This window comes from Geospiza fortis, unplaced genomic scaffold (assembly GCF_000277835.1).
Source record: "Geospiza fortis unplaced genomic scaffold, GeoFor_1.0 scaffold382, whole genome shotgun sequence".
Taxonomy (NCBI): Eukaryota; Metazoa; Chordata; class Aves; order Passeriformes; family Thraupidae; genus Geospiza; species Geospiza fortis.
The window spans coordinates 470,403-489,270 of record NW_005054583.1 but is presented as its reverse complement, the minus strand read 5'-3'; the positions used below and the strand labels follow the sequence as shown (position 1 = coordinate 489,270).

The following is an 18,868-nucleotide window of genomic DNA, read 5'->3' as shown; positions in this document are numbered from 1 at the left end:
GGCGCCTGCCCCTCACGGGACTGGCAGTGGGTGTTTGCCTCGTGTCTCTTTGACATCTTGGCTATGCTCTGATGAGCACTGGCCAAGATCACCCGGGAGAGCTGCTTCCTTCTGAGGAGCTGCTGCCTCGTGAGAGAACTGCTGTCTCCTCAGAGAGCTGCTCTCCTGAGAGTGACAACACGAGGGGTTTGGCCCTACAAGTGTCCTCCGTGTCACGGCATGGACCTGTGTCACAATAGCCTCTGGGCACAATGCAACTGCGGGTCACACAGGCCTGGTGGGCACGGCCCCCCCTTGTCATGGAGAGACGTGGCATCCTTGGTCTCAAAGGCCTGCTTTAGGCCTTTGCCCCTCGACTTTTCCTATGCTTGTTCCTCTTCCAATGACCTGCCGCTCTCCCTTTTCCCACCTTGTGTGTTCCTCTCCTAAACATCCCCAGAGAAGCCCTTTCTTCTGCCAAACTGCTTTTTCCACCCAGCCCTCCATGTGTCCCACCCCTTAGCTCCCACCTCATGGAGAAAGACAAATCAGGAAGGCAAAAATCAATTAGCACTTCACCTCACCACTACTGTAAAAAACAGTTTAAAAGTGTTCATTTACAAAGATTAGCAACAAAGGAGGACCAAGGAAAATATTCATTATATGTTGGATATGCAGTGGGCATATGGTTATGAAGGATGAGGAAAAGGCTGAGCTACTGAAGGCCTTCTTTGCCTCAGTCTTCAACAGACAGATCCATTCTCCAGAGGACAAGCAGTCCCCTGAGCTGGCAGATAATGACCAGGAGCAGACCAGACCCCCAACAGTCCTAGAGGAAATCATTAGTGATCTGCAGAGCCACTGAGACACTGACAAGTCTGTGCAGCTGGCTGGGAGCACCCCGAGGGTGCTCCGGGAGCTGGCAAAAGAGCTCACTAAGCTGCTCTCCATCCTGTATTATCAGTCCTGGACAGTCACGATGTCCCAGATGGCTGGAGGTGGCTGTGTGACACCCACTCTCATAAGGGCTGCAGGGAGGATGCAGGGAACTGCAGGCCTGTCAGCCTGACCTCAGGGCCCAGCAGGGTTCTGAAGCAGATCATCCTGAGGGGGATCACAGGGCCCAGAGAGGACAGCCAAGGGATCAGGCCCAGCCAGTGTGAGTTTAAGAAAGGCAGGTCCTGACTGTGAAACATGATGTCCTTTGAGGAGCAAGTGACCCTCCTCAGGGCTGAGTGCGAAGCGAGGGATGGTCTCTCTGGATTTGAGCAAAGCCTTTGACTCCATCTCCCACAGCACAGTCCTGGAAAAGCTGTCAGGCCACTGATTGGGCAGGGGCAGTCTTGACTGACTTAACTGTCAGGATGGCTGTGTCCAGACAATGGCTGGGAATGGAGCTGCAACGAGTTGGCATTTGGTCACTAGCAGTGTCCCCTGTGCCCTGTCCTGTTCAGAGTCCCAGCAAGGCCCTGCAGTGCCCCAGGGTGAGAGCAGAGTGGCTGGAAAGGTGCCAAGTGTAAAAGTCCCTGTGGTTGCTGTCCAACATCGGCCAAATGTGAGTCGGCATATGTCCAGGTGGGCAAGGAGCAGGGTGGCCTCCTGGCCTTCTGTGTCTGCACTAGTGTGGCCAACAGGACAAGGGAGGTGATTGTCCCTCTGTACTGGGCACTGGGGAGGCCACATTATATTCTGTGTCCAGTTCTGGGCCCCTAAATTCAGGAAAGACATTGAGGTTCTGGAGCAGTTCCAGAGAAGGGAACAGAGATGGTGAAAAATTTGGAGCCCAGCTCCTGTGAAGACTGAGGGTGCTGGTGTTGTTCAGCTTGGAGAAAGGGAGGCTCAGGGGAGATTTTATAGGAGACTCTATAACTGCCCAAGTGGAGGATCTATCCACATGGGGTTTAGTCTCTTCTCCCAGACAAGAGGACATAATCTCAAAATGTGTCAGGGAGGTTTATTTTGGACACTACAAAGAATTTCTTCACAGAACGGATAATTAGATACTGGAATGGGCTGCCCACGGAAGTGGTGGAGTCACTATCCCTGGAGACATTTAAGAAAAGACTGGACGTGTCACTCAGTGCCATGATTTTCTTGACATGGTGGAGTTCAGTCAAGTGGGCTTTATGATCTCAGAGGTCTTTTCCAGCCCAATTGATTCTGTGATTGTTTTGAGTCCCTTTACATTCCTCTTTTAGGCAGACCCTGCTGCCCTGTGTGCTCTGTGTGTGATGACATGGCACCTGCTGAGCCCTTTGTGGAGGTCTTAGTTTGCACACCATAGAACCACGGAGTGTTTTGGGTTGAAGGGACCTTAAAGATCATTTACTTCCAACTGCCCACCCAGCATAGGCAGGGATGCCACCCACTAGGTGAGGTTGTTCCAAAGCCCACCCAGCTTGTCTTGAACACTTCCAGGGGTGGGGCATCCAGTTTCTCAGGGCAACCCATTACAGCACCTCACCACCCTCACAGTTAAGAATTTCTTCCTAACATCTAATCTAAATCTTTTCTCTTTTAGTTTAAAACTGTTCCCCCTTGTCCTGTAACTATCTGATCCCTTTACTGTGGTTATCTAGTCTCATCACTGTGATTCTGACTCTTTAGGGAGAGGCCCCATCTCTAGAGACTTTGAGGAGACTCATCCAAGAGGAGTTATCCAAGCAGCTAGATGGTAAGTAATCAGTACCAGGAAGCCAGAAGATGGATCTGAGAGTATGAATGATGCTTTCCATAGCTGTGCTGGCACCTGAACCTCTCCTGCTTAAGGAAGATAGAATTGCAGCAAGCTTGCTTGGAAGATGTATGATATGAAATGTGCTTTCCAGTTCCCCAGGCTTTGATTTTCCCAGCAATAGCTCAAAAAGTAATCAGAGTAGATCATAAACTTTCTTTTGAGGTCCCAGCTGGAGAAGAAATGTTCATGATTTTTGCCTATAACTTTTGATACTCATCAGTATAAGAAGAGGGATTGGAGGGGATATGGGCTGCTGTTTCTCTCTAAGTATGAGAATTGCAGATCACTACTGATCCCATTGACAGTGAGATGCAGAGCTGTAGTCCTTCTCACACAGCTCTTGATGCAGCTGACATGCAGCTGCAGACATTTTGTTCTGTACTAAAGATCACAGGTAAACAGGGTGATCATTTCACAGATTTTATTTACACACTCTCAGTCTTCAATATCCACACCAGTCTGAAAGCATTTAAGATCAATGAAAAGAAGATAGAACACTCTTCTCCCTTCTATTCTGTAGAATGTTTATGTGATGTTGAGTGTTTTATGAGCTCTCAAGGTTGCTGTCATGGTGTAACCCCAGCCAGCAGCCAAGGCCCACACACTGCTCACTCACTCCCCCGCCAACAGGATCAGGGAGAGAATCAGAAGAGTAAAAGCTGGAAAACTCATTGGTTAAGATAAAGACAGTTTAATAGGTACAGCAAAAGCTGCACCCAGAAGCGAAACAAAGCAAGGAATTAACTCCCTGCTTCCCATGGGCAGGCAGGTGTTCTGGCATCTCCAGGAGAGCAGGGCCCCATCACAGGTAATGGTTACTTGGAAAAAAAAACACCATCACTGCAAATGTCCCTCCCTTCCTTTCCTCACTTTGTACACTGAGCTTGATGTCATGTGGTCTGGAATTTCCCTCTGGTCAGTTTGGGTCACCTGTTCTGGCTGTGTCTCTTCCCAACAACTCAAATTTCCTCCCCAGCATGGCCGTACAAAAAGCAGAAAAGGCCTTGGCTCTGTGTGGGCCCTGCTCAGCAATAACAAAAGCATCTCTGTATTATCAACACAAATCCAAAACAGAGCCCCATACCAGCCACCATGAAGAAAATTAACTCCACCCCAGCCAAAGCCTGCATGATTGTTCAGGGTCTTAGCACTGAGATGGCAGGCAGTGTGTGCCTGTCTGGAACAGCCTGGAACAAGAAAAGCTTTCTCCCTACAGACCAGCCATGTAGCATCTCTCCATCGCATAAGCAGTAGGAAAAGGGTCTCCTTTTCAGAACAGGAGTGGTCCCAGTTTAGCAGGGATCCACCATCTGCACAACTAAAGGAAGGGACATTTCAGATACTTGGAGGACAAGGAGCAGAGGATGAGAGAAAGGTTTATGATAAAGTATGGAATTTAGGAGCAATTCATGGCTACCAAGAAAAGAGATTTAAATAATTTAGAGAGAATCAGAGAGTCACAGTCATGGATTATGGAGTGATGAAAAATGGGTGGCCCTGGAAAATTGATCTATGACAGTACTTGGGACTTTACTGGGCCCCTGGTTCTGGCTTTCCATCTCTTGGAGCATAGTCCTTTTAGTCTAACAAACTCATTTCCCTCTCTTTGCAGCAAAGTTACCCTACATCCTGGCTCAGATACAGCCTGCACAGGTAAAAGCATCCCATGGCAGACCAGGACCTCCTGGTCCCCCTGGGAAGGAAGGACTCCCAGGAAGAACTGGCCCTCCGGGGGAGCCTGGCCGGCCTGGACAGACTGGGTCTGAAGGGCCACCTGGACCAATTGGTCCCAAAGGTAAGTGAAACTTGGTGTGTTGAGGCAGTCCAATAAAAGGATGTGTCCACTCGACTTTAGCATCCACCTTTCCTTCTAGTAGCTTATAAATTGTCCTCAAAATGCTGGTGTTGGAAGCAACCTCAGTCTGTTGAACCAGAGGTGTTGAATATGACCAGCAGTTGCTGGTGTGTTGCACCTCTGGCCAGAACTAGAGTGGGGCAAGTCTTCATTCCCACTTAATGTCCTCTCTCAGAGGATTGGCCACAATTAGGAACTGTTTTTACCAAATATACTGGCTTCAGTGTGGATGGAAGACCTACACTAGTGCTTAGTTCTGTAGACCATGCTCATCAGTTCATATTTTTTCTTTCCCTCTCTACAGGAGAAAGAGGAGCAAAGGGGGAGAAAGGAGACACTGGCATTGGTCAGCGAGGGGAAATGGGTCCCCCAGGAATTCCAGGTATGTTATTCAGAACACCCCACAAAACACATCACTTAGAACCACTGCCAGGACACAGGTCTCTGCTGTACCAGAGAGATGATCATGATGACATAAAAACAACAGACACAATTTCTGTAGGATGTGGCCCAAAGGGAAGAACTGTATCATTAACATCATGTCTGGCCACCTTTAATTCCTCAGCCTGCTGAATGAGTACAGTGAACCATCTCAGTTACAGCTAAGTTAACTGACCTTTGGGTCAAATCCAAAGTGAAGCTTTAATTATTAAATGCACTGTGAAGTGTTTTCTCTGTCCTTGGCAGAGTCTTCCTGTGACCAAGCTGAACCCAGAGGTTCAGGCAGTTTCAGATGTTATGAAAGGTCATATTGAACACCTGTGCCTTGGGGATACAGCTTCTGCTTTACTATTACTGACAAAGCAGCGGCAAATGCAGTTTATCTGCAGTCTGAAATTAGGTACCATTGATAAGTTTTGCCTTCACTGCTTTCTTGGGAAAGGAACTATGGGAAGCCCTCATAACCCCATTTTCTGCATTTGGCAGACTGGCCTTGCGTTGCCTTCAAATAACAATGTGCCCACTATGCTCTGCACCAGTGATTTATCTCCCCAGGCTGGCTCTTGCCTCCACTTTCCCATTCTCACCTCCTCTCTGTGAGGACTCTATGTCATTAGTTGTCTCACACATCTCCACAACTTTAGCATGGAGGTAGAAGAGCAGCCATATCAGAGCTGAGCATCTCAAGGTCCCATAGGGAGTGGAAATCTTTATTTCAGAGGAGACACTCTGGTTGTATCCTTGAGATACATCCCAGCCAAATCCAAACCTATGGAAGCTGCTGTCTGCATCCCAGTTCGGCAGCAAAGCCATCTCCTGTGACATTACACTGCTGAGTACTGCACACTGGGTGTGTCACTCTGGTGCCACTCACCAGGGCATTCTGTTTCTATTTCAGGCCTCCCAGGGGAGCCTGGTTATGCCAAAGATGGGATGCCAGGACCTCCTGGCCCTCAAGGTGAAGCTGGTGTGCCGGGTCTGGCAGGTCCCCAGGGGCCCCCAGGAGCCAGGGGACAGTGTGACCCCTCTCAGTGTGCTTACTATGCAAGCCTGGCTGCCCGACCCTCCAATGTCAAAGGGCCGTAGTGTGCAGAGAGCCCCCCCAGACTTGTTTTGAAAACTTGAATTCCTCACACCTGCCAAGAGCTCTCCAATGTCTTCAGCTGCGTTTCTTTCGCGGGAGGCCTTCTAAAGCCAACAAATGCTGCCGGTCGGTCAGATTATTTTTGTGAATTATAATTATTATTATTATTATTATCTTTGATGTGATATGTGAACTTATTTTTTTGTTTGTTTTCTCTAACATCAGGGCATATTAAAATGCTAAAAATAAGTGGGGTTTTTCCTCTTTTGAAAAGCATATAATAGCAATATGTTGTGTGACTGTTTATGCAAAACCATTCCAATGCCAAATTTTTTATCTGTTATCTGATTAATTTTTTCCAAAGCTTTATCCCTCACCCTTTCAGCTCAAATCAAATCCTGCAGCCTAGAGCATTAACTGTGACACACAGGCACAGGATTGTTGGTGCTATTTGCTATCCACATGGCAGGGAGGAAGATAAAGTCATACCAAAGCTGGAAAAGGTGTCTACAGTACATCCAACTCCCAGTGGACAATTTTGAACAGCTAGTGTGCGCTTTCCAGAAGATCCCTGTTAAATTTGATATTCTTCTGCTGATAAATGAATCAATATTCTATAGGAGCTACTTTTTCATGGAGTCATGTGGGATTTCTTAGAAAAGGCCTGAAGGGACGACACAGAAGATCTAAACCTCTCTGTAGTGGAGAGTTTTTTTCCAAGAAGTGGAGCTTACTTATCTCTGTCAGGGAGATGCATTTGCAAGGTTATCCTCTGTCAGGTCAAGGATGCCAAATCCCTTGTGCAATGTCAGCACATGCACAGCTCCCTACCACTGCTTCACCCAAAAATCAGCCACAGCAGCATAGAAAGCCCCCTGGTATTAAAAGCTCAGGAAGCCAACTGTGACCCAATTCACTGTTTTGGTTGATCCATTATGACCATAACCTGGCAAGCTGTGTTACTTAGAGGGCTGGTGCATAGTGCAGCCTGGTCTAGGAGGCTGTTGATCTTTGATGAAAGGATCAGAGCAAAGAAATGTTCATAAACATGGGGGAAATTGTGTTTGATGGTGAAAGCAACAAGCCAGACAGTGGCCATTTCTCCCTATCAGCTAATTGCCAAAATCAACCTGAGAATGCAAAGACAAAGTAAAAAGGGGATGGAGTCTGAAAAGACCTTCACAATAGGTCATTAGTGAGCTTAACCTTCTGACCAAGCTATGCCCACCCACCAAGTGCAGATCTGAGAAGTCATCAGTCCTCAGATATATGCCAGCCAGCAAAGCAGCTGTGTTTTCAAAACTCTTCTGCACAAAGCAGTTTGTAGTGAGAGATGGGAGTAATGGACCTGACACAGGCACTAAGTGCTGAATGTGTTTGGGAATCCGGTCTGCTATTCTGGAGACAGAAAACAGGCACCCTGCCCTGCTAACACATTCTCCATATGGCATGGTGCTTCCAAACTGGCCAGCCCAAGCAGAAGCCACAGCTGTTGATAACCAGCCCAGAATCATAACCTGAGGCTAAAGCGCTGAGATAAGCTTTTGCCAGTCTTGAAGTCTTTTCTCACCCAGTAGCAGATAAAATTTGCCTCTGCTTTACTGAAAAATGAAATTAAATAACAAGTACAAATGCCAAGGTTAAACAAAGTCTTTACTGTGTAGCTCTTAATGGTGCTATTTTTGCTATTTCCTATGCAAATAAACTCTTTGATTTGATTTTACTGTGTTTCTTGCTATGGAAAGACCAATTAAAGTGAAAATACCATGAAGTGAAAAGCTTGCCACTTTTAAGTAACTTTCAATGGTATATGTGTTACTGTATTGCATCTTGGGTTAGCTTGCTGGATTTTAGTATTAAGCAAACATGCTGATCACATGTTTGACAGGAGCATTTTTCGTAGTCCAGGCTGAGATTTCCTCCCTCCAGTGGTGAGGCAGAACAGGGTCCTTATTTGAGAGCACCTCCTAACATGGGAAGAGACATTGCTTTGGGTAAATGTGGTGGTAATGAACAAGTGTTATGGAGGTCAAACATGTTAACTGGGCCATGCAAATGTGACATTTAATTCCTGTCATGATGGTGACCCCTTCGTCTCTACAGGCTCTCATGTGTGTCTGGTATGCCATGCATTGACCCCTTCGTCTCTACAGGCTCTCATCATGTGTGTCTGATGTGCCATGCATGTCATAGAACTCAGTACATTCTAGTGCACCATGAGAAGGGAAGATACATAATGATGTTCTGTTAAACAAATTTCAGGGTCTTTAACTCCTGTGAGGTCAAAGAATCATAGAATAATTTGGGTTGGAAGGGAACTCTAAGGGTAATCTAGTGCAACGCACAGTAGGTGAGACAGTGCAGTGGCATCCAGTTGAAAGAGATGAAAGGGTTTTTTTTAATAACCTCTTTCATCTGAGCTTCTGTGGGAGCCATTTCCAAGAGTCTGTATTGGGAACACAAAGGAAGCACTTGCATCTTTAATAGCAATTGAAAAATCTGCATGAGCTAGACACAGACTACATCTCTGAGCATTTTCCACCCATAAAAGGGGACACAGCCTAATTCCCTTTGCTTCAGCATATTCCCTAGCATATGGCTATCTGCTCAGTCTGTTCCCAGAGACACCCCAGACTGTCTCTGTGCCCTGAATTCAGTGGGTGCCATTTCCCTGCTTTTTCTTAAACCTTGTTTTCTCTCCAGCCAGTTAAATGACATTTACCAGGCAGAATCTGTTGTTAGTGAGCAGAGTACATGAGCTGCAGACCCAGATCAAGACCCGTGTTTGTACTCACCCAGATTTTAGTCATCAAAGGGAGGTTTCTGTAGCTGCCACCTTTTAGAGAAGCAAGCCCTACAGGAATGTGCCTAAAAGGACACCTGAAATAACAGGTAAGAAAGGAGGGTGTATTTGGAGGATTTCAAAAACTGCCACAGTTTTTGCTTTAGTCTGTTTGTGTGTATTTTCAGTCTTTTTAAAGGTGGCCTGAGATTACTTTTCAAAGTAGGTCTGCCATCTGGGAAGCCAGTAAACCTACAAGTACAGCCCTGGGCATGGTCAGAAGCTTCTCTCCAGGAAATGCAGGTGCCTCTGTGCCTAACAGGTGACTGTGTGTGTATGGTCTGTCCAGCACTGTGCCAGGTGAACACACAGCCAGGAGGTGGCACACAGGACAGGGACAGTGCTGGTGGCCCTCTCCTAACCAGCCCTGAGTAAGGGAAAGTGTGGCTTTGGCATCTCAGTGTTCCTGTGTCTGCAACCAAGTGTGTGGTAAATCACCATACAGTAGTCTGTTCACTGAGTCTGAGGTTTAAACCTGGGAATAGACTGATTTTTCAGCTGGATTTTGTTTTGGCCCTGTGGCAATATACTGTTAAAATTGCATTAGAGAGCGAGACAATATATTATTCAGATTTTTAAAAGGAACACATGGGATTTATGGCACCACTGTCAGTTGCTCTTTTTTTTTTCCTTTTTATAAAATCATTTGTAAATTACAGTAATTATAGCAAACAAACCATTATTTAATTCAATTTTTTGCCTGTCAAATAAACAAATTACAAAGACAGAACAAAGCAACAGGTTCATTTGGGGAAAATATATTTTTTTGTGTTAAATTATTTAACAATTTCTAAACAGTTTTGAATTAGCTGCTTTTTGGAAGCTGTATCAAATGCCTGTGGGTTTTTTCTTCTTTCCATAAAAACAATAAAAGTACTGTGTCAGCTAAGCCCAAACTCTGTGCTCTGGCCACAGAACTGGTTAGGAGACCAACACAGATTTTACATTCTGAGCAATTATTAAAAAAAAAAAGTTTAAAAATTATATTTTAAAAAAGCCCACTAAAATAGAGTCTTCTGGTCATTCAGCCTTTTAATGTGGAAACTGGCCAAGCTCTGCCCTGTTAAAGATTGCATTTGACAGCTTCTGGAGTAGGACTTGTTGCCCAGGAATGTCTGGGTGTCACCAAACACAATACATGGGGCCAGAGACACTGACGGGGACTGGCAGGTGTGATGTAGGACCTAGGGGAGCTTCAGTGGGTGACCCCAGGGGAGAGCACATCAAATAATGCAAAATGTCTGTGTCTGGGTACCTCAATCCCATGCTCAGTCTCTCACAGTGAGATTCAGTCACAGAACATAGAACCACAGAATATCCATAGTTGGAAGGGACCCACAAGGATCATCAAAGTCCAGCTCCTTGACTTTAAGGAGTTGAGCTGTGGTTTGACCTGCATTTTGGTGGCTCCAGTGGGAGCTGTAGAACCTGGAGATCCATTCAGCTTATCCTAAAGTATTCAGCTGCAGCACTCAGAGCTGTGTTGCCCACATTAACTATATCTCCATGGAAAAGAGATCTTCTGGGAGCTTTTATCTTTCACCCTCAGTAACTCACATCCTGGTGTGGGATATTCATGTTACAGATGATGGCAGGTTGGGTGCTCTGTGACCAGCAGCCAGGCTGCTCACAGGGAGAGGGGCAAGGTTATGGCAGGAACTTGTACTGTCCTTGCACAATGAAAACTTCCTTAAAATTACTGCACTCACTCAACAGTTACAACATAGACTGAAAATAAATCTACTTTCAGCCTCTGGGAGCTGGAGCCCAGTGCTGATGAGGGTTAAGGTGGCTTCTCCATGGCATGGCAGGAAGAGCAGCATAAGGATGAAGCCAGTGTGGAGTTGAAGGCAGGCTTCTGCCCCAGTCTGCAGTCCCATGCAGGGGTGAGCATCCACCAGAGACCACCAGGAGTCCTCCTTGCTGCTGCTTCTGCAGAACTGCTGGAGGAAGAGTCTCTTTATCAGCCACCCAGTTGCCTTCTATGTACTAAATTTGGTAGCTGAGGCCTTTAGGGCAATATGGGTCCATCAGGGTTTCGATTTTTCTTTCAAAACCTTTTTAAATGGTGAAGTTTAGAGCTTAAGAAAAAGCCTGCCTAATTTTCTTGATTGGGTTTAAACCTGGAAGTCACATACATAGTAGATCCTTGTCTTCTGACTTGTGAAATGGGAACAACTGCTTAGAAAAGCATGAAGATGTGATGAAGAGGAGTCTGCTTTTGGGAATTGCTTTACAAAGCAGATTTTTGTTGTAAGGGTTAACATCTGAATACCTTGCAGGGCTTGGCTCCACAATATTGATGCTGGCAATGTTGTTGGAAGTTTGTCTGAACTGAGAATGAGACCATCCTGCTGGGTCTCTAGGGGATTATTTGTTGGAAATGCAGGCTCTTTCTTGGTACTTTACATTTTGTGACATGAGCTTTATGTAGAATGCATAAGGAACATTAATCATACTCCCAACATTCCTATCAGCATCAGGAAGATGGATGTCCTGCAAGGAGCAGAGCAGAACTTGCCACCTTCATAAAGGAAAGCATAGGTTCAAACTCCAGGTTTGAAAAAATGCAGCAAGAGAATGATGCCAAAACCCTCAGAAACTTCTTTCTGACAATACCTTTGTCTCTGCATGACATGCTGTCTGAAACACTTGGGTTTGGATTTGAAGAGAAAAGCATGTTCCAACAGAAGGCAGCACATACAGCAATTTGGTTTATTTCACAGGACAGATGTATTTGACAATGTGTTCTTAGAGACACGTTTTTCCCCTTAGCAATGTGGGGGATGGTTTTCACCCAAGTCTGAAATTATTGTCAGTGCAATAACTTCTTCAGCACCTTTTTGATGGGAGTTGAGTCTTATTTTTACAGTTATTTGTGAGGTCTGTTGGAAAACAGCCTTCTGCAAGTGAAAATCTCACTTTTCCTTGGCTGCTGCATTTGTGTCTGATGTACAGATATTTCTAAGTTATTGTACCCTTTAATGCTTATGAAAAATTATTAGACTCTCTCAAGTTCTGCTGAATTTTTTTCATGAAAAATCCATCCCTGGAAGGTTTCAAGGCCAGGTTGGATGGGAACCTGAGCAACCTGGTCTAGAGGATGGCATCCCTAATCATGGCAGAGGGGTTGGAACTAGATTGTATTTAAGGTCCCTTCCAACCCAAAGAATTCTGTGATTCTATCCCAGGAGCCTAAAATGCCTAAGCAGCCTCACAGGCAAAGTGATACTGTTTTGTCTTACAGATGCTGGAAATTTATCTGGAAGAAATCCAGGGCTTGATTTCAAAATGATTATGGTATTTGTACTCTGAATCCAGGTCAAGGGTGACAGCTGGTATATTCCAGGCCTTAAAAAGTATATTTCAGAGTGAAAACCAATTAAAAAGCATTAGAATCTAGAAAGTAAGAGACAAAGCTGAACAAGAATCCCCGAATCCTCTTGCCAGCATTGTCTGAATAGACAGCTACTACCTGTGCAGCCACACACTCCCCTGGTGGTGGAACATAGGTTCCAGCAAATTCAGGAACATCCTGACCTGAGATGATCAGAACTGAGGAGGCTGGGAAAGTAAAGCTGATGTGCAAGACCTGACCTTCACAAGACCTGACCTAGCAGACCTTAGACTACACCTCTAACACATTGTCTTCTACCACTAATGGCCCGTGGGTCTCCATCTCTCTCCTTGAGAAGCATTTGAAATGGCTGTCTTAAGCAGTTTTTTAGCTGAAAGCTTAAGGATTAGAGGATGAAGTAAAAGAGGGTGGCTTTCTCAGCCTGAGGCTTCAAACCTACAAGTTTCTCCTTCCAGAAAAATGCCTTGCTCTCAACATCACATGCTGTGCTGAGTGGCTTGGGATAAACCTGGCATTTTATACATCTACAAAACCTTTGACAGTAAGGAATTAAAATTTGCTTTTAAATATGCCAGAGCAAGTGCAACACAAGAAAAATGGTATCTCCATGGTGTAGGAGTTTACACACTTAGCAGGACGGAGGAGGACCTCCAGATTTCAAAACTGATCCTTTATTGTGTTTGCTGAATGTTAAAGGCACAAACTGACCTGAGGACAAGATATGTTAATGATTCCCAGTTCCCAGGCCACCAGCTGTTCCTCTGTCTTCTCCTTGTCCCGTTTACCATGTGCCTTATCTACTCTGCCTTGCTGCTTCCATTGCAATCCCAGGCAATATGAATTCTTCAGGCAAAGGCACCCTTGACGCTTCCAGAAGGAGAGAGCTACACACAGGCAGAGATTTTAACACACCTGCTGAAAAGCAGAGGCAGTTTTCCCTGTCTGACCACTGCTCACTGGTTGCAGCTGTGAGAGGCCACATCACAGCCCAAGAGCTGGGTTTGTGTGCTCTGCAGAGCAGGAGGGGAAACACCTGATCATGTGAGAATACCAAATGTTTACTCAGTGGGATGTATCTGAGCAACTCAAACACTCTGTGTGTTGGTAACGTGCCCAGCAGAGCACAAAGCTGACAGAGAACCTTGATCCACCAAAAACCTCAGAGGCTGCCTGTGGAGCATGCAGGTAATTGTGACTGACAGTCTCTGTTCAACCGGCCACTGTTCTGGTGGGATATGGATGCAGTCACCTCTCCCAGATGTGCCTGTCCAGGTCCTGATCCACTCTGGAAGTACCTCACAGAGCATGATCCAAAATATGAAGGGAAGAAGAAACTCAAGATCTCTGGCAGAGAGCTGCTGTCAGTTCCCACACAGGTCTTTGGCTTGGAGCAGCTGCAGGTGCTGGAGATGAGCCCAGAACGAGAGAGCTGCCTCAGGTACAGGATGGAGCTGCTTCCCCAGGAGATCAGCCGTCTGAGGAACCTCACCTGCCTCTATGTGGACTCCAACAACTTGAAGAAAATCCCTGCTGAAATTGGCACTTTGAGCTGCTTGGAGAGGCTCACGCTGAGCAACAACAGCCTGAGCTCTCTGCCCACAGAGATGGGGGCACTCCAAAGGCTGCAGAGCCTCCACCTTGCCAACAACAGCCTCACTGAGTTGCCTGAACCCCTCTGCCAGCTGAGGAGCCTCACCTTTCTGGATGTGAGTGACAACAAAATAGATACCATCCCCTCCAGCATTCGGCATCTGGAGAAACTGGAAACGTTGCTATTGCTCTTCAACTCACTGGAGAGCATTCCTGAGGATGTCTGCCTTCTGAGGAATCTGCACACACTTTGGTTGGGAAACAACCACCTACGGTCCCTTCCAGCAGCCTTTGGGGAGCTGGTGAACCTGGACTGGGGCTACAACTACTGCTCATGCAATTTTGAGGGGAATCCACTGGAGAGTCCTCCCCCTGAAGTCTGCAGCAGAGGCCCTGAAGGGATCAGAGACTATTTCTCATCACTTCGTAGGATTTGGAAAGACTAAACCACTGGTGTCTGTCCTCTTGAAGTGACTGTGATGGATTTATCGTGTGCAAATCATCTGCACTAGCAAAATGTGTTTCAGACAGCAAGGTCTGCTGAAATCACTCTGTGGAGCTCAAAAGCTTCCTCTCTGCTGTAAGGTCATTTCTCTGGCAGTCTTTTTTTTTTTTTTTTCCTTAAACAAGTATTGAACAGTGGTATACACCTTTCAAAAACTCACCAGGGACAACTGTAATATTTTTTTGTATTTATAGTGGCATAGACTTACCTCAAAAAATTTTGCAGACAATCATGCAGTCTGAGAAAATAAGCAAGTCTGAAAAGATAGAGTCAGGTAAACAAGTGGTATGTAAATAGCAATAATCTGTACTCTTTGTTTGCACACTGGGTTGGGGCTCGAGTCTGGACTGGAAGTAAGAACAAGCTGAGATTTCTGGAAGCTTTTAAGGTCATACTAACTTGTGAATTTGGCTTTGCTTCAGGTAGCCCAGAATCTCATCATTTTCCCTGGTATTTTGCATTAAACACAGGTTGAATCAGCTCAGGCTTCTTTCTGGCTCTGGATAAAAAACAACCTGTATCCATGTCCCACAAACTATTGTGCAAACAATGTCTCCATTCCTTTGGCAGGACATAGTGTATTCATCCTGAAGAGCAGCATCAGCTGGCTCTGCAGAGTACAGGCAGGGCTCTCACACTCTCTGGAGGCAGCATGGACATGGGTTTGATGTGCCAGCCTATCCAGAGCAAACCTCAGAGATATAGCTCCTTGGAGCTTGGTGATGCACAGGAGTAGCCCAGATTTAGAGCAGGCAGCACTAGCAGAAAAAGTTTCCACTTTCACTGAGTCTGGGAAAGTGTTCAGAGCTATTAAAGAATGAGTATGCAAACTTCCTGCAAGGGAACATTCTGAAAATCCCTGTCATAATCATAAAAGGCTTCATCAGTGTTACATTATGGAAATTTGCTGAGACTCCTTTCTGCTTCATTTTGCTCTCTCTTCCCCCTATCATCAACGTTTTCCTCCCACCTCTCTTTAACTTTGCTCTTCGTGGGTGTTTTTTCTGTGGCTACTCCCTCTGACATTTATGTTTCATTATTTTCTCATCATCAAAAGCCTCTCATTCCCTTATAAATCCTTTTCTTTGCCCTCTGTCTCCTTTGTTTCCTAGGTCTCCTTTGTCCAACACACAGAAAGATGCAGTTTTGTGTCTTTCCTGGAAGGAGGGGCTGAGTCAGGTCTGGTGGGAGCTGAGCATGTTCTTACAGCATTCAGAGAAAAAGGGAGAAAGGCAGAGAGATTGATACACAGGCCATTAATTCTCTTGTTCAGTGTCCTGTCATTTTCTTCTCCTTACAGCAAAGATCAGCACAAGGAGATCTGAATCAATGCTGAATTTTTTCTGGGTGACAGAAGCACAACTCCAGATATGCTTAACACAAACCGATTTTAACATTGCTCTGCCCCTGACCTCTGTGAATTTTTCAAACCAGCTGTGACTTTTTGGTGTCATGGTAACCATATTCATTTTATCAGTGGGCTATCACACACAGATAAATGAGTGCATGGCAGTCACAGGCACACAATTACATCACACCAGGTCATTCGATTTTCCTGCAGCTGATTATTTCTAAGACATGTGACACGGGAAAGAAAGGAGTAAAGTGACTGCAGTGCCTTGCTCAGTTGGCTCTTTCTGTGGCAGTATGGAGAACTGGAGATGAAAGAGCAGGAGAATGAACTTCAAGGCTTTTGCCGTTCAGGGTTTTTTTTCAGAGGAGATTTGGGACAGTGCGTGAAGTAGATCCTGAAGCTGATGCCAACTCAGGCAGAGGTTGTATCAAGGTGGCAACATTGAAGGTGTTGAATGACTGTGGTCTCACTCCTGTTCCTGTCACTGATGCATTCTCCAGACTCATACAGGTCTTATTTCCCCACTATTTCTGCTATTTCCCCATTTCTGTCACCCCATTCAATATGTGCAGGCATTGGGCCTTCCTAAAGCTTGCCTGGTACAGGACATGAGGTTAAAGGCAGTATGAGCAGGGGGACCCAAGTAAAGACAAGGTTATCCCCCTGGTTTGGGGATGTGTGAGAATTAAATTCTAGTAACTGTGGTCTTTTTTAGAGGATTGAGTCTAACACACAAATTCCTTCCAGAGTATCATCTTACACAGGTGCTAAGAGGGACAAATTTCTCAGGTCCCATGTCAAGCCCTTCAGATTCAATGTTGCTGTTTTTCTTCTACATTGCACAGGGTTTGGGCTTGAGGTTCCATTTCCAATTTTGACTACCTTTCCCTTCTGCATCTTGGTTGGTGATTTCTGAAAGGCAAGCTGACTTCAGCTTCTTTGGGGACTGCACAGCAATTTGAGGCTTTCACATTTGGTTTTAGCCAGTCAGGATTCACACATTTTGTTTAACTAATTCTCTCTCCAAAACCCACACACATAATTTGTGAAGCCTGATTGAGTCTGTTAATAATACACCTGTCATAGCTGGGAGTGAATGGAGCTAAAAGGTGAGTTTAAAAAAAAATCTTTAAAAAACAGGGGTAATATTGCCATTGTAATTCTCTAGTCTGTTGGGAACAAGAGAAATTCTGTGAAACTAATGCAAATGAGGGCACTTTGACCATGCCATCAAGCTGCTTGAGCAGATTGAATAAGTTACTGAGATATCCTGACACCTTGCTGTCTGTTACCCCTTCCTTTCCCTTTGTCCTGATTGCTTCCAAAATCCCACTTCCCAAAGTGGAAAACCCAATAGTTCATATTCTTTGCAGTATTCTGGCATCTGTGTTAATGAAATAGTTATGCAGAGCAATAAATAGATCCCAGTGTTGTCATTAAGATGGCATTAAAATCTAATCTCACACTGCCTATCCTGTATTTGTTGTACTTTATGTATTGTTTCTAAGCATCCTCCTTTGCTTGTGCTCATTAAAACTTCAAGTGTTAATATCAGAGAACAGTAAACTGCTAGGATATAGGCCCCTGGTGAAGAGACATGGATATAATCCATACTCAGGGGTTGAGGGGGAGGAGGGAGAGGGGGAATTGTTAAACCTGTCATTCAGGGTTGATGGGAGTTGTGCTTGCATTTCACTTTACCCTGTGCTGCACTGCAAATAGCCTGGCCTAGGAGAGCATCATCCCCTGGAACCCCACAAGACTTTCACTGGAAAACTTTGAACTCTTGCAGCAGAGCAGTAATGAAATGTAAAAGCAGTGAGGGGAAATAGCTCCAAATAGAAATTCGGGGAAATATTATATATAAGGGCAGAAGGCTTTTTAATTTAACATACAAGTACATAACACTTCACAGGCTGGTAGCTCGAGCTGGACAAGTTCTGACTACAGATAAGCTGCATATTTTTAATGCTGGAGAGTTCACCTCAGGATATGGCAGATTCTCTACCCCCTGAAATCTGAAAACTCCACAGTCTCACTCACCTGAAGGTATGACTGTATAACGCTTGCCTTGTTTTATGCAAAGTCAAATTTAAAAAGGCTCCTTCTGTCTTTAAAGTATATGTTTACAATCTATGGCTACTATAAATCTAAGATATTAGTTCCCAGCATTTACTTATTTCTCCCTCAATTTGCCTGTACATGAAATTCAGCATTTTAGTTTTTAATCGCTATGAACAGTACTTAAAATGTCAAAGGTTCCTAAATTTCATGATCAGGGTTCTTGTGACCAGTGATGGAGTCTCTGGTTGGCAAAACAAAACTGAAAAAGCAGTTGCTGTTCTCCTCATGCCCATTGGAGTCAGCAGCAGATTTCCAAGCATACAAACGAAAGGCTGATCCTAAATTCACCTTGAGTGGAATTTGACACCAATCAGTTTTCCAGTTCTTTTAAAGACCACCAACACCACCTGCCCTTCTGTCTTCCTCTGGCTTTGCAGCCTCATCTGAGTCAGTGCAAGAGGCTCAAGTCTGACAGGAATGCAGAGGATCAACAGGTTTAGAAATCATTGAATGCAAATGATTCCTCACTGCCAGAGGAACCACATTCAGTCCCTACACCTGGGCAATGGTACCACAGGAGAAACAAAGCAATCTATCATGGACAACTGCCATATCCTTCAGCACATTAAACTGCAATGAAAGCCTAAGTAGCATACCTAATGAAGATCACTCTAAGCTGTACAATGAGTGTGTTTTGACTCCCCAGAGTGTTCTGCCCACAAACCAAGAGACAATGGTGTTTAAATAAATGTGATATCCAAGTAATTGATTTCTTATGTTTAATAAAGATCTCAGCATTCATCAATAAGCTTTTTATTTTTCTGCCACCCTGTGGAAATTATAAAATGTGTTGCCATTCTCACCTTCATGCAAACAACTTTCTTTGAACAGTTCAAGCAGCAAGATGGGGAGAGACTGATGCCACGAGCAAAGCCCAGATGGAGTAACCCACACTGAGATTTTGTACTGAAACTCAGTGGGTATTGCCAGACTTGAGACAGAGCCAGTCTGGAGCTCTCTGCTACTGAGATTCCCAACGAAATCCCACCTCCAGTCCTT

The 18,868-nt window shown here is 45.1% G+C and overlaps 2 protein-coding genes across 2 annotated transcripts in view; both read left to right on the top strand.

Moving 5' to 3' along the window:
- LOC102045269 (collagen alpha-1(XXII) chain-like) overlaps positions 1-7,874 on the top strand; it is a 99,983-nt gene extending 92,109 nt beyond the window's left edge. The window contains exons 45-48 of the mRNA XM_031064351.1: positions 2,587-2,653; positions 4,329-4,511; positions 4,876-4,953; positions 5,911-7,874. Of these exons, the coding sequence (XP_030920211.1) occupies positions 2,587-2,653; positions 4,329-4,511; positions 4,876-4,953; positions 5,911-6,098 (516 nt within the window). The 3' untranslated portion in view covers positions 6,099-7,874. The remainder of the gene's footprint in view (positions 1-2,586; positions 2,654-4,328; positions 4,512-4,875; positions 4,954-5,910) is intronic.
- A 5,657-nt stretch (positions 7,875-13,531) lies between these two features.
- On the top strand, positions 13,532-14,332 carry LOC106632036 (leucine-rich repeat-containing protein 40-like). The gene has a single exon (XM_014310772.1). The coding sequence runs from the start codon at positions 13,532-13,534 to the stop codon at positions 14,330-14,332; it is 801 nt and encodes a 266-aa protein (XP_014166247.1).
- The last annotated feature ends 4,536 nt before the right edge of the window (positions 14,333-18,868 follow it).

Coding starts and splice junctions, on each gene's coding strand:
- LOC106632036 (XM_014310772.1), top strand. CDS start 13,532: ATGGATGCAGTCACCTCTCCCAGATGTGCCTGTCCAGGTCCTGATCCA.